Source organism: Megalobrama amblycephala, linkage group LG6 (genome assembly GCF_018812025.1).
Source record: "Megalobrama amblycephala isolate DHTTF-2021 linkage group LG6, ASM1881202v1, whole genome shotgun sequence".
NCBI classification, from domain to species: Eukaryota; Metazoa; Chordata; class Actinopteri; order Cypriniformes; family Xenocyprididae; genus Megalobrama; species Megalobrama amblycephala.
The window spans coordinates 29,658,049-29,674,317 of NC_063049.1; the positions used below are offsets into that span (position 1 = coordinate 29,658,049).

The 16,269-nt window shown below is 36.5% G+C and overlaps 1 protein-coding gene across 4 annotated transcripts in view; it reads left to right on the plus strand.

Moving 5' to 3' along the window:
• klf12b (Kruppel-like factor 12b) overlaps positions 1-12,361 on the plus strand; it is a 66,603-nt gene extending 54,242 nt beyond the window's left edge. For all 4 annotated transcript variants that reach the window (XM_048193814.1, XM_048193815.1, XM_048193813.1 and 1 more), the window contains 3 exons: positions 2,156-2,291; positions 10,371-10,528; positions 10,695-12,361. In XM_048193814.1, the coding sequence (XP_048049771.1) occupies positions 2,156-2,291; positions 10,371-10,528; positions 10,695-10,876 (476 nt within the window). In that variant the 3' untranslated portion in view covers positions 10,877-12,361. The remainder of the gene's footprint in view (positions 1-2,155; positions 2,292-10,370; positions 10,529-10,694) is intronic.
• Positions 12,362-16,269: the final 3,908 nt, after the last annotated feature.

Below are 16,269 nucleotides of genomic sequence, written 5' to 3' on the forward strand. Positions count from 1 at the left end.
GATGTCCTAAGACACGAAACGATCGGTTTGTGTGAGAAACCGAACAGTATTTATATAATTTTTTTACCTCTAATACACCACTATGTCCAACTGCATTCATCACTCGATTCGTTTGGTCTGATCGCGCTCTGACAACGGCAGTGATGTCTCGCGCATAAACTTCAATGAGAGCGAGACATCACTGTTGTCAGAGCGCGATCAGACCAAACGAGTCGAGTGATGAATGCCGTTGGACATAGTGGTGTATTAGAGGTAAAAAATTATATAAATACTGTTCGGTTTCTCGCACAAACCGATCGTTTCTTGTCTTAGGACATCAATGTGTCGTCACGAGCTGCAGGGTTTAATTTGGACTTGTCTAAGCAAGTTTTATTTACTCTTATTGTAGAAGTTCCCATCCACTAGCATTATTTGACTGACAGACTGCAACGGTTGGAGTTAAAAATCATCATTTGTGTTCTACTGAAGAAACAAAGACACCTACATCTTGGATGCTCTGGGGGTAAGCAGATAAACATCAAATTTTCATTTTTGGGTGAACTATCCCTTTAATAAAACCTTCTGAAGCAAAACTATGCATTTGTGTAAAAAAAAAAAAAAAAAAAAAAAATCCATATTTAAAACGTTATGAAGTAAAATACCTAGCTTCCACCAGACTGCCTTCCGTATTCAACTTACGAAGAAAGTGTAAAACTCTTGCAGTTCAAAAAGCTTATGCTATGCTATGCTATGTCCTACGCCTTCCCTATTCAACTTACGAAAAAAGCTTAACTGACGCGACGCCAGTTCCGTTTGATTCGTAAATTGAATACATAAGGCGGTCTGGTGAAAGCTAGATATTTTACTTCATAACTTGTTAAATATGGATTTACACAAACGCATTGCTTCGCTTCAGAAGGCCTTTATTAACCCCCCGGAGCCGTGTGGAGTACGTTTATGATGGATGGATGTGGATGGAAGCACTTTCTTCAGCTCATACTCATTGATCCCACTCACTGCCATTATGAAGCTTGGATGCGTCTGGATATTTATTAATATATCTCCGATTGTGTTCATCAGAAAGAAGAAAGTCATATACACCTAGGATGGCTTGTGGGTGAGTAAAACTTGGGGTCATTTTCATTTGAAAGTGAACTAATGCTTTAATCTGGCTTTTTGTGTAGGACCGTTTATGGTGAAATCTAATTGGTCCAAAATGCCTCTCAGCAAAACTGTATATTAAATGTTAAAAATGTTCTGATTGGCTGGGATTCTGTCACTTCACACCAGTGGTGTTATTGTTAACTAAAATTAAAACTATTAGGAATCCTTTACAATAATTGAAATAAAGCTTAAATATAATAAAATTTTAATATTAGATGAAAAACATTCAAAGCTTAAAAATTAGAAATGTTGCCTTGGCAAACATGAAATAAATAACTGTATAATAAAAGTACTAAATTACTTAAAAACTGAAAAAAAATAAATAAAATAAAAATAAAGCTAAAATAAAATATGAAAATAACATAAAGCACAAAACAAAATTACTACAATTAAAAAGAAAACTGAAAAATATTAAAATTAGCTAAAAATATAAGCTAATTCAAAATATTAATAAATGCTATAATATTAAATAATAGCAAATAGTAAGTACTATAATACAAAATTAAATCTGCTTTACACAGAATTCACTTTCAATGAGTACAGAAAATTACCGTGTTGCTGGAAATGCTGTTGTATTGTGGCTGGTTACCAGTATGTTTCAATATACATTTTTAAGTGAGATGAATTGAATTGTCTTTCTTTAACTTTTGGCCTTGTGGAACTTTAGTAAATAAACCACAGGGTCATTTCAGCCATCTCAAAATGATGTACTGTGTTTAACAGTATAGTATAAATATAAATAATGATGGCACAATAATGTTTCCAAGACAGCTAATGTGACCCTAATACAATAAACAGTAAGAAAAAAAAGTTGAAATCTGTTCGTTTTAATAAAAATCAACCCCTGGGACATTAAGGTGCCAAGAAACACCCTGAAATGCTGTGCTAATTTCTGCTCAGCGTCATGTGGCATATTGTGAGCTTCTGAATGGGCCTGAAAATGGCCTCGGGCAGAACGCATATTACAGTCATGTAACTAACCTCCTCCTCTGTTGTTCTCCCCTTGCGGCAGCACAAACAGACCCCAATGGCCTGTCGCCAAGACAAATCAAAAGTGACAGTGATGATGACGACCTGCCAAACGTGACCTTGGACAGTGTTAATGAAACAGGATCCACAGCGCTGTCTATAGCACGAGCAGTGCAGGAGTGAGTATTCTCTAAAGACACACTCTCACATTCACACCAGCATACCTTGGAAATCAAGCTCCAACATATGCAGACTGACAATCTTCAGCTAGAAAATTGTATATCGACGTACTGCTAACAATGTATTTGAAGATTCTGCTTTGTAGTTTGACTTTAAAGCAGTGGTTCTCAACCTTTTCGAGTCCAAGGCCCCCACTTAGTCTAAGACAATATTCGAAGACTCTTACATCTATGTTGAAATAAAAATACCTGTTGTAATAAAAATCAATAAACTTAAAAATATGTCAGTTTAATGTGGTACATCTGTATTTTTTTAGCATTTTGACAAGGATTATGTAAATAAAAGTAAATATAAATAATTAAAAAATTTATTGGGGCCTCCTGGTTAAAAACCACTGCTTTCACCCAAAAATGATTGAGTTTCTCAACCTGTATGACTCCTTTTTTTTCCCCTACATATTTTGAAAAATGTCTTTGTATTTTTTTTTCAGTGTGGTCCAATAAATGTTGTTTTGGACCTCATTGACTTTAATTGTATGGAGAAACAGTTGAAACACTCTTTAAAATATCTTCTTGTGTTCTTCAGAGAAAAAAAAATCATGCCGGTTTGGAACGACAAGAGCGTGAATAAATGATTACAGAATGGTCATTTTTGGGTGAACTATCCCTTTAATGTATTAAAGAGTTGGAAACGAACACCTCCTATCAAAAGACTTGTGCAAACTGTGAAACGTTTCCTTACAAGCCATTCTTTGAAATACCAGCTCTTTGGTAACATTAGCTGTCATCTCCCATTCTTGGCGGCACAACTCCATGTGTCTTTACTCAGATGAAGTAGTCATCCCATTAAAGACAGTGACATGATCAAAACCAGAAGAGTCTCAAGCCTGCAGGCTGTAAAAAACTGTCTAGGACTTCTCCCAAAGAGTTTTCCATGAGCCAGCCCCCCTACCAGCACCCTGTTGTCTGCCTGTTATTTAGGCAAATGGTTTGGAAAGTATTTCTGGATTCCTCCGTATGTCAGAGCTCCTGCACTGACACCGTGTAAATGTTTCCCTTTGCTCCGAATGTGTTGCAAACGCACGGTACTAGGACTTTGCCCCCCAGTGCAGCAGAATGCCAAAACACAGTTTAACCAGGTTTACAGGAATGGTGTTATTGGGAGAGCTGCTGCTTTTGGCTGTTTGCGGAGAGAGGGAGAGAGAAAGAGGTCATGTGTGCAGCTGTGTTCGTTCTAGCATGTGAAATAAGATAACATTGTGGGCAGCGTCGCCACAAGAATAACACTGATAGCATGGCGGACTCAATGGACGAGAACAAATAAGCATTTATCACATCAAAGAAGTGTTTGATGAAGAATATTGTCTTTTAATTGGGTCAGTGTTTTTGTGCAGTAATCGAACCAGAAAATTAGAAATGCTAGGCCATAAAATGCAGTGTACACTGAGACCAGAGCGTCTAACGGTAGGAGTGATGTCTTGTCTTGTGGGGTGAATTTGTAGACACATAGGTTGGCTGGCACCGCGAGGCCCACAGAACTAAAATAACCCCTTGGGCTCATGGACCTGTCAGAGGCCAGTCACAGCCGACCCAAAATGACTCAGTCTCCACTATAAGACTGTCCTCACCACCAGACGAGCCAATTTAGGAGAGAGAGATCTGCTAGCTCTGCACTTAATTTAAATATCCATGCAGCTAAAGAAGCCGTGTATTACAACGAGGCACTCTGAGCAAGAGGCCAGATGCGTTATGTGCTGATATCTGGATTTAACTTGCTGATATCGGTTTCAGATGACAAGCTTCTACCCAACTTTTACATTTCTGAGAGCATGTTGAGTGACAAATGCATCTATGTGGGTAGCTGTATTTTGTGTGTTCAAAAAAGCCTCTGCAAAATCTATGAATGCCTATAGGAAAGGGGCTGTAATATTGTTAAAGTGGCCCTGGCAGGTTCATTTGGGTCCCTCGAGTCCATTCGGTCAGACAGTTTGAGAGTGTGGCTAAACTTACACACACACACACACACACACACAAACACTACTACACACTTTCAGTTCTCTCAGGACAGAAATACACTTGCATGTTCCTGCATTCATGTGGCGTAATCAAACTTCGGTACTAAGGATGGAGGATCATTTTTGTTATTATTTAATGCTGTGGTCTTGTATTAAATGTATCGACTAATATTGGACTTATTTCTACCAATTTTAAGACATTTAAATTACTTTTGCCATCAACTATTGCTGGCTTAAAATTATATAAATATATATATATATATATATATATATATATATATATATATATATATATATATATATATATATATATATATATATATATATATATATATATATATATATATATATATATATATATATATATAGTGTGTATGATCAGTGCGTCGAGCGCTCATACATGATTTGTCTGCGCATCAATATAACAGGCTCACACGTGCTTCTGTACGTCACCGCAATCGTCTTTACTTTGATTGCAATCCTCATCCATCAAAACTTTCATAGCAAGAAGCTGGTTTGCTTTATCCAGCTGAGAAACATAGTTTTCATATCATCTGGCCATACGTGGGAAGTTTCGACGTTCCGTTCAGACAGAAACAGCGTGATGCGGGAGGGCTCACGCTCTTCAGATACAATGACAGAATATGACAGAGTTCTTGTTTTAAAGCAAAACAGACACTGGAATGAATAATTATCTCTGCCATCTCTGATATTATCAGCATGGACTTTAAGATCATCTAACTGCGTGACGTAAATTCTGCAATTTTACATGCTTCTGTAATCTTTTCGTGTTAAATGCATCAAATTATTATAAAACGATAAGGATTTTGAATTAATCCAATGCACTAATATATATACAACATCACAAATAATTTACTATAGCAGTTTGCAGCACACTTTCAGAGTTCCTCTGAAACTCTGAAGCTCCACCTGTATAGATCTGCTATGAGTAATTTTATATATGCCATTTGTGCAGCAGCAGTATGTCTTGCATTCACACAGCAGTGTATTGGCAGTAGCAAGTTCTGTGTACTATTCTGCCAAGACCAAATACATTAACATTGTCATATCCATTACTATGTTAAAATCCTCTGAGAATTCTCATGTAGATATATAAATCTACCAGAATCTAACCCCTCTCTCTCTCTCTGGTTCTTCTCTGTCATTGCTCTCTGAAGCCTGCTTTCTCTTTGTGGGATTGCTGGACGAGATGCAGGTCTTGTTGTGACAAATGTTTAGGGGAGCATATCAGAGAACACCCTGAGCCCCGAGCAGAAAGCTTATTTCGCTTGTCACTCTGAGGGGAGAGCAGAGACAAAAGGAGTAAGAGCTCAATTCAGTCTGATTTAAAACATTTCAGGACAATTACAGAACAATTCATACACCCCACCCCCAAACACACAGACAAAAGCACAAAGCCAGGATGACAGGGTTATGCAGGGTTCACACAAGAGCTGTTTTAAAGGTTTAGGCATCATCTGGGTGGCAAAGCTCTGCACTGTTCTACAGTAGGTGACGGTGCTAGCATGTGTTACTTTTTGATGGGGAGTGATAACAGACATGGTTGGATCAGTGGCTGGACATGTCGAAAGGCTTTAAGTAAAATTGTATATAAAAGTGAAGAAAAAAGTGGGGTATGAAATAATAGTAGCTTGGTCCTCATCATGCTGGGGGATGTGAGGGTTAGGCTGGCAAAATGTGGGTCCATACAACCAGGGGATCATCCTAGTACCAGCCTGGTGTTGTCGCACCATACCTGAATCTAGAGGACACCTGGTGCCTGCAGGGAGGACAGCAGATGTCAGTGCTCTTTGCCAGAGTTTTATTACATTATATATTTAAATTAAAGATGTATCGATAATGGATTTTTTTTAGGGCTGTCAAACGATTAATCTCAATCGCATACAAAATAAAAGTTTGAGTTTGCCTAATATATGTGGGTGTACTGTGTATGTAATTAATATGTATATGTAAATACAAACACATTCATGTATATATTTGATAAATATTTACAAGTATATGTATTTATTTATACTTTTATATTATTTATATTATATATAAATAGAAATATTTTGTACATAAATAACATATTTCTCTTAAATATATACATTAATTTGTGTGTATTTATATATACATATTAATTACACACAGCACTCACACATATATTATAGAAACTCAAACTTTTATTTTGTATGCGATTAATCACGATTAATCGTTTGACAGCCCTAATTTTTTTCAACCAAAAATCCCAATAATAGCCAGTAAAAATAAATCGATCAATAAATAAAATTATATACATATATAAGATTTGGGCTCAGTAACTTTTTTTTGTTTGTTTGTTTGTTTTTTTGAAAGAAAGAAATTAATACTTTTATTCAGCAAGAGTCAAGGACACATTAAAATTGATCAAAAATGTATAATATTACAAAAGTTTTCTATTTCAAATACCGGCAAATGCCGAATGGGCTGCTGAAAATTCAGTTTTGCCTTCACAGGAATAAGGAACATTTTAAATTGTATTAAAATCGAAAGTTATATATATATAACTTGAATGGTAGTGTGTGTGCTTATATTCATTTAAATATTTAGTTTCCCTCAAGTGTTTGTAAGCTGTAATTATATAGCATTTCAAAGTATTTTTTTCTAGATGTATAGCTTTGGCTGATTGAATCAAATGATACATTGGTCAACGTCTACTTGATGATTTGAGAAGGACTATAAAGGGAAGAAGCGTCTGTACCTGTCAGGTGAATATGTATTTTCAAGTCATTTTTCACGAGTCAGACTACTGTATCACTATTTATGTCAGTGGCGTCCCCTCTGAAATATATCAGACTGTAAACATCCTGTGAGAGTTCGCCGCTGAAGTCTTTCCACTGTAAATCCTGTCACTCCCTTCATGGTCCCTCACTCCCTCCAAGCTCTCCTTCCAACATCAACCCCCCTCCATTTTTATCTTGCCACCAACTTTCATTCTCACAGAAACTCTCTCTGTGACTCTCTTTCGCTCTCTTGTAATTTCTCTGAAAGAGAGAGAGAGAGAAAAAAAACAACCTGTTTGGCTCATTGCCTCTTTCTCGGCTTCCCTTTGTCTCCTCTTCTCAATTTCACTTCTCCCCTCCTGGGTCTCTTTCTCTCTCTCTCTTACACACTCTGCGTGCGTTTGCTCGAGGCAGCGAGAGAGAGTTCAGCCTCATTTCTCACACATTGGCTCATTTCCGCTAGGCCTTCGCTTGGCAGCGCACCAACACCAACAGGTGACCCAGGAGCAGGGGAGAAACAGGAAGTGGGCTGCGTGTGGTGGAGACAGTTCACTGGAGGGGTTGTCTGGCTCCGCCTCCTTGGCCCTTACTGCCAGGCCCAGCCCATGCCAATCAGCAAAGCAGGGGACATAGAGCTCTTATTACCTTAGAAGGGAAGGCGAGCGAGGACAATGTAATGTAATTAGGCACTCCTCTCTGTCTCTACCTATGGGAGGAATGGAATAAAATGACTTGTACGCTCTCTCGCTTTCAAACACAGCATGTCCTCACACTTACGTGGCTCTCTGCTCTTCTCCAACAGTTCAGTGAGCTCATTGGTTGATATCATGTACAAATCCTCTCAATGAGAGCCAGCTTTACAGTCTGAAATCAGGCCCACCGTCTGGAATGGCAATCATTCATTTTCCCACAGCGATCACAACAGACAGTGTGTTAATACTGTAGTTTTATTCATCTGATCCTATAATATTGTGATATTGATTTGGAATAAGTATGTAAAGACATTTTCTTGGATTTTACTAACAGCGAACTAACAAGCAACAAATGTCACATCCCTGTAAGAATTATGGCTTGATTTGTAAGAAAGAAATGTCATGTTTTTTGGCTTTGGATCAGTTATTGTACCATCAAAATGCAGCAGGCATACAGCGCCATCTAGTGATGCATTTTGAGTAGAACATTGGCAATGAGTCAAATAACTTGTTTTGAAAAGTTCAGTTAATGATCAGTAAAATATTGCTTAGTGCATACATTTTTTTTAAACAGTTTACACATATATAATACTGTATAATATATATATATATATATATATATATATATATATATATATATATATATATACTATATATATATATATATATATATATATATATATATATATATATATATGTACAGTACAGTCCAAAAGTTTGGAACCACTAAGATTTTTTATGTTTTTAAAAGAAGTTTCGTCTGCTCACCAAGGCTACATTTATTTAATTAAAAATACAGTAAAAAACTGTAATATTGCTTCTGTAGCACACTACCGTTCAAAAGTTTGGGGTCAGTAAGAATTTTTATTTTTTTGAAAAGAAATTAAAGAAATGAATACTTTTATTCAGCAAGGATGCATTAAATCAATCAAAAGTGGCAGTAAAGACATTTATAATGTTACAAAAGATTAGATTTCAGATAAACACTGTTCTTTTGAACTTTCTATTCATCAAATAATCCTGAAAAAAAATATTGTACACAAATATTTTGTACAATTGTACACATTAAATGTTTCTTGAGCAGCAGATCAGCATATTAGAATGATTTCTGAAGGATCATGTGACACTGAAGACTGGAGTAATGATGCTGAAAATTCAGCTTTGCCATCACAGGAATAAATTACTTTGTGAAATATATTCAAATAGAAAACAGTTATTTTAAATTGTAATAATATTTCACAATATTACTGTTTTTTACTGTATTTTGAATTAAATAAATGTAGCCTTGGTGAGCAGACGAAACTTCTTTTAAAAACATTAAAAATCTTGTGGTTCCAAACTTTTGGACTGTACTGTATATATATATATATATATATATATATAATATGTATGGCATGGTTGTTGGCTGGTCTGAGTATTTCAGAAACTGCTAATCCACTGGGATATTCACACACAACCATCTCTAGGGTTTACAGAGATTGGAAAAATGTTGCCTGGTTTGATGAGTCTCGATTTATGCAGCGACACTCAGATGGTAGGGTCAGAATTTGGAGTGAACAGCATGAAAGCATGCATCCATCCTGCCTTGTATCAACGGTTCAGGCTGTTGGAGGTGGTGTAATGGTGTGGGGGGTATTTTCTTGGCACACTTTGGGTCCCTTAGTACCAGTTGAGCATCGTTTAAACGCCACAGCCTACATGACTATTGTTGCAGCCAACAAATCTGCAGCAGCTGCGTGATGCAAAATCTCTGAGCAATGTTTTCAGCACCTTTTTGAATCTATGCCTGAGGAATTATGGTAGTTTTGATGGCAAAAGGGGATCTAACTTGGTACTGGCAAGAAATAAAAATAATAAAGTGGCCGGTGAGTGTGCGTGTGTGTTCTGCTGTTCTTCTGAACTTTCTATCTATTAAAATAATCCTGGGAAAAATGTATTGCGGTTTCCACAAAAATATTAAGCAGCTTTCAACTGCTTTCAACATTTATAATGATAAGAAATGTTTCTTGTGCAGCAAATCATCATATTAGAATGATTTCTGAAGAATAACATGACACTGAAGAGTAATGGCTTTGCCATCAAAAGAATAAATTACATTTTAAAATATATGTTTTTTTGTATTTTCCATCAAATAAAGGCAGCATTAGCAAGCATAAGAGACTTCTTTCAAAAACATTATTAGCAACCCTAGCTTGTGAGGAACACTCAATAGAAAAACATTTCTTGCCTTTGTTTACTTCTTATTGCATTATATTAAGATGGCAAACTAACATTCACAAATCAGATAAAATATGATTTCCTTTGTTTTGAGATTCACCTCTCTGGGAGCACTGAAAATTATTGCTTGATGTGTTATACAATATTGCACTGTCATAATAGAGATAAAGTAAAACTGACACATGGAAATACGTGGTCCATATCTTAAGTAGCCTACTACAGCTTTACAATGTTTTTCTATCATGTTACCACATGGTGGCAGCAGTTGGCGTGTATACATGCTGCTGTGTCAAATATCTTGTTTAGGATGCTGAATAAGTTACTTTGAAATTTCCTGCAATATTGTAATGCTTTATATAGTGATTAAAATGTCTCTCTCTTTCTCTGTCTCAGTTCCATGTCACCATTCAGTATTGAGAGCATTCGACGGCCACAGCCACCTGATTCTCCAGACTCCAAGAAAAGACGTATCCACAGGTGCGACTTTGCAGGCTGTAATAAAGTTTATACCAAGAGCTCCCATTTAAAGGCACACCGGAGGACACACACAGGTAAGTGAGCACACAAATGCAGTCTATACACATAGTTTCACTATCAATTCATTTGATTTTGGTGGATTCTAGTTAATCATTCTTGACTGTTACAATTTCCTTAATATATTTCCATATTTGCATCGGTATTTCTTTCTGCTTAAGTGTGATCCATTATCTCCACCAGGTGAGAAGCCATACAAGTGCACCTGGGACGGCTGCACATGGAAGTTCGCCCGCTCGGACGAGTTGACACGGCATTACCGTAAACACACAGGAGTCAAACCCTTTAAGTGTGGGGACTGCGACCGAAGCTTTTCCCGCTCAGACCATCTGGCCCTGCATCGTCGCAGACACATGCTGGTCTGAACACACTCACTCACACACACACACACACACACACACGGGAGAGCTGGATCTCCCCCAATAGTGTTCAGCTGGGCTGGATACAAAAACGGCCATCCCTGCCCCTGAGAAAGAAAGAGAGAGAGAGGATAAAAGAGCAAGTGAAGGAGGAGTACAATGCTTTCCCCACATTTGCAGAGCTAAACAGGGTCCATTCAGGGAGGGAGGAGGCTCATCTACAGGCCTGAAACATTTGGAGTCCAGGATGTTTATTGTCTCATGTGTGTTCAAAGGAATATTTCACTCGGAAAAAACGTTTGTTTTCTGATTTTTCCATTCTGAATCATCATTGTGTTCTGTTTAAACATCGCTGCTTCTCAGTCAACATCTACAATGTGAAGAAAAGCAGAGTGGAATGGCTTTACGTGTTGTTCTGGAAGATGCAAAGGGGAGCTTGACCGGGAATTGTATGCTTGCACAGTTTTTTTACATTTACCTTTTTGTGGAACATCAAGAGCCAGACGCATCTGTGAAGGATCATGCAGTTCTTCTGATGATGGAGACTTTGGGCCAGTGATTCCGGACGTTTCAGAGGGTTGCCATTTACAGGTTAACATACCAGCGAATGAGATTACACAAAAAACAACCTATATTTTGGGTCAATATATCTTCTGGTCTCCCCAACTGTTGATTTTAAATTGAAATTGATTCAATTTGATAAACAGACAAAACATATGTGGGCTTCTGCAGTCTACCATCCAAATTTGTCTCAATTACATTACACCGACTCACTAATTAGAGTAAATCTGTAAATCTGGATAATGAGGGTCTACTCAGACAGGTAACTTGTGGTAGAAGAGCAATATACTCATTCTGAGCACCAGATGGGTGAGCTGGAATGGCTCTCACCCTTATACAGTACGTACTTATCTATCTATCTATCTATCTATCTACTTACTGTACATATCTATCTATCTGTCCATCTGTCTGTCTATCTATCTATCAAGTACGTACTTACATCAGGTGGTTTTGAAACACGGACAAAACTTGGATTTCTGCCAGTGCCGCTTTGTTTTCTATAATTCAGATACCTCTTCTATTTATAGTGGATTTCTAGCTGCCACATTTTGGAGGTGAAGTCACTCACAACTTTGTACAATATGCAGAGGAATCCTCTTGTTGAATATCCTCTGTTTTCTTTTCCTTTTGTGAGATTGCTTTTGGACTATGAAGCTTAGATGTAATTCATGGTCAGTACTTACTGAAGTCCTGTAAGTATTGTGTTAATGCTTCAGTTAAAGTCTTTGAAAAGTGCATCCATTTGCTAATTATTTTGAAAACACTTAATTTAGTTAATGCATTAGGTGACATTGAACTAACAATTTATGTACACTACTGTTCAAAAGTTTGGTGTCTATAAGAATTTTTGAAAGAAGTATTTTTTTCATCAAAAATACAGTAAAACAAAAATAATGTAAATTAATATTACAAATTAAAATGGTTGTTTTCTATTTTAATATATCATGCATTAATGTATTCCTTTGATGGCAAAGCTGAATTTTAAGCAGTCTTCAGTGTCACATGATCCTTCAGAAATCATTCTGATATGCTGATTTGATGCTCAAGAAACATTTATTATTATTATTATCATCAGTGTTGAAAACAGTCATGCTGCTTAAAGGGATAGTTCACCCAAAAATGAAAATTTGATGTTTATCTGCTTACCCCCAGTACATCCAAGATGTAGGTGAATTTGTTTGTTCAGTCGAACGCAAATTATGATTTTTAACTGCAACCGCTGCCGTCTGTCAGTCAAATAATAGCAGTGGATAGGAACTTCAACTATAACAGTAAATAAAACTTGCTTAGACAAGTCCAAATTAAACCCTGCGGCTCGTGACGACACATTAATGTCCTAAGACACGAAACGATCGGTTTGTGTGAGAAACCGAACAGTATTTATATCATTTTTTACCTCTAATACACCACTATGTCCAACTCCGTTCAGCTTCCTGCTAGTGAGGTCAAAAAACGCGTTCTGGTGACGGAAGTGATGTCTCGCCCATATACTTCAATGAGCGCGAGACATCACTTCCGTTGTCAGAGCGCGATCTGACCTCACTCACCGGAAGCTGAACGGAGTTGGACATAGTGGTGTATTAGAGGTAAAAAATGATATAAATACTGTTCGGTTTCTCAAACAAACCGATCGTTTCGTGTCTTAGGACATTAATGTGTCGTCACGAGCCGCAGGGTTTAATTTGGACTTGTCTAAGCAAGTTTTATTTACTGTTATAGTTGAAGTTCCTATCCACTGCTATTATTTGACTGACAGACGGCAGCGGTTGCAGTTAAAAATCATAATTTGCGTTCGACTGAAGAAAAAAAGTCACCTACATCTTGGATGCCCTGGGGGTAAGCAGATAAACATCAAATTTTCATTTTTGGGTGAACTATCCCTTTAATATTTTTTATGGAAACCCTAATACTTTTTTAATGATTATTTGATGAATAGAAAGTTTAAAGGAACAGCGTTTATTTAAAATAGAAATCTTTTGTAACAGTGATACTGTTTTTACTGTCACTTTTGGTCAATTTAATACATCCTTGCTGAATAAAGGTATTAAAATAAAAATCTTACTGACTCCAAACTTTTGAATGGAAATGTGCAGTACAACAGTATTTCAAGCATTTATAAATCAAGGTAAATGGTAAATCATAAATATACAATTGTTCTATCCATAATGCATTATTATTAGCATACAGTTCGTGTTTGTCCTTTATAGAGTACTGTTAGTACTTGAAATGATTAGTGTATGTAAAAATGCACCCAGATCAATAAGTGCTATTGAAGTATTGTTCATGGTTAGTTTATAATTTCTAATGTATTAACTCATTTTAAAACTGAGCCTTATTATGAAATGTTACAGTTGTTTTTCCACCCACACATATCTTCGCGTCATCCTCGCGTCACACCATTGGAACAATCCCCAAAGCGACCAGTAGAGGGCAGCCTGTGAGCTACCTTTCAAAAGCGATCTCTGAAAGGCTCTCTGTTTCTTCTTTTTCTTCTTTTTAAATATTCTTTATGCATTCTAATGTTGGAGATGTTGGAAAGTGATTGAAATATTTACTGAGCCATATCTGTTGATATTAGAATTGTTCTGTTTAGTTAAGAAATGTCTCCTATCTATCTATCTATCTATCTATCTATCTATCTATCTATCTATCTATCTATCTATCTATCTATCGAGGTATTTCTTAACTTATATATAGACACACTACACTAACCAAGATACCGAAAAGAAGCAATATGCCACACTTGTGTGAATACAAGTTTTTTTTTTTTTTTTTTTTTTGTCTTTTTACATATACTGTATCCAGATAAATCCACTGTACGTTCCATGATCATGTTCATGTTAAGGTATACGTTTTCACTGTCTAAGTTCTGTTTCTGAAAGGACATCTTCTGTCCCTGTGATCCATATGCACTTTCAAGTGGCTACAGAAAGCCATGTGATCGCTTCTCAGATGATTAGATATGACTAGAATTTACATTCAGAAGGTCCACCTGACTGCATGCACAGACAGATCAGGTGATCAAACACACTGACTAAATCTACAATCAATCACACAGTTGCTGGGGCATGTCAGGACTTTTCGTCACCAACAAAAGGAAACTAAACTCAAATGCTGTGAAAGGAAACATGTCAATAGAAATATTCTTTACTTAGTAGCCGTTTGTTCGTTAGAGATGACCAATCAATTTCGAGCATTTTTTGTTTGTTCGTTCGTTCGTTCATTCTGAAGTATTATGATCCACCATGTTTTTTGTTCCTTACTTTGTATTTGTGTACACACGTGTGTATTCTGTTGTATATGGGCTTGAACATAACATGAGCACCTTGTTTTTATGAAGTATGGAAGTAATTATTTTAAGATAGATGTGACATTAATCACCAATGTATCTTATCATCATATTCTGTATTTTGAAGCGTGTCTGTAATGTGGGGCACTTCATCTGCATATGACTATTTTCTGTACAAAAAAATACTTTTAAAGATGTTGTAATATATGTGAAAGTGAAAAGATATTGCTCCGTTTTACAGGCTGTAAATACCTATCAAAATAGGGCTTTTTTAAAACACAAGGGATTATCTTTATACGTAATATGCAGATTTTTCAGAGACGTTCATTTAGCTAATATAAGGAAAAGTGTTCAGCTGTTCTGTGTGTGGGAGGACAATGAAGGCTTGTCATCTTAAAGAGATAGTTCAGCCAAAACTGAAAAATCTGTCAACATTTACCCACATTCATGTCGATCGAAATCTGTATGACTTCCTTCTGAACACAAAAGATTATTATTTTTTTTTATTTTTTTTTTTTCCTTAACTGACTGTATAGATATAGATATTGTGTTCTACAGAAGAAAGGAAATCATACAGGTTTGAGATGATGTGAGCGAGTAAATGATTTTTCATGAATTTTCATATTTGGCTGAATTATCTTTGCAAACGCACATGTAGGACCGGTTCAAGCCCCACTCTGAGCAGGCTGAGCAAAACCGGTTGCAGTTGCATGTAATTTTTATAAACAGTCAAAATTAAATGTTCATTACAGTATTCAGGCAAAGCTGCCTCATTTTTAGAAACTATTTTAATGTTTTTATACTGACTCTAAAAATGTGAATAAAGTAAAAACCCAATGAAAAGAGTGTTTCCAGCACAGTATTCAAGAGTCACGAGCAACAAATTTACAAATAAAGTGATTGATATTCTACCGGTAAGATTTCAGAAAAAAATCAAGGGTTGTTTTACTCAATTCTGCATTACTTTCCCTCCCCTTTGACATTCTTATGTTTTTTTGTGGCATAATTTTGCAAAGGCAAACAGGGTCAAAGTTATGCAATAATGACGAGTGCCTAGTATTATTAAGATTCCCTCATACAGGAAGTTAATCACCCAGACGTGACACAAAGATCTGTTCTTCTAAAATGCACTGAGCCTTATGAACCATTTTGAAGCTGTAAATATCCCAGTTGGTGTTTGTTGAACATTCTTTATGTGTCTCCTATGGAAGCTGCATAAGATTTATATGGAAGGACACATCTGCTTAATTATAACAGGACTCCGGTTTACCTCTGACTTCATAAAGTCGTGTGAACTTCTCATGCGCCCCCAGTTATGGAAATCGAGTAGTCGCAGGAAATATTCTGAATGTTAAGACACTGGTGGTACGGCGTAATAATTCCTCCGTGAACAGCATTTCCCCCCTTGAGTCTCTGTAAAATATTGCCTTTGTTTATGTATTTACTTTACTTTCTTTGGAATCAAGTATTTACTCAATGGCCTTCGTTTCTTGTTTTGCTGATATTCTGTAATTATCTATCTTGTATTTATGTATAGTGTGTGTATTGT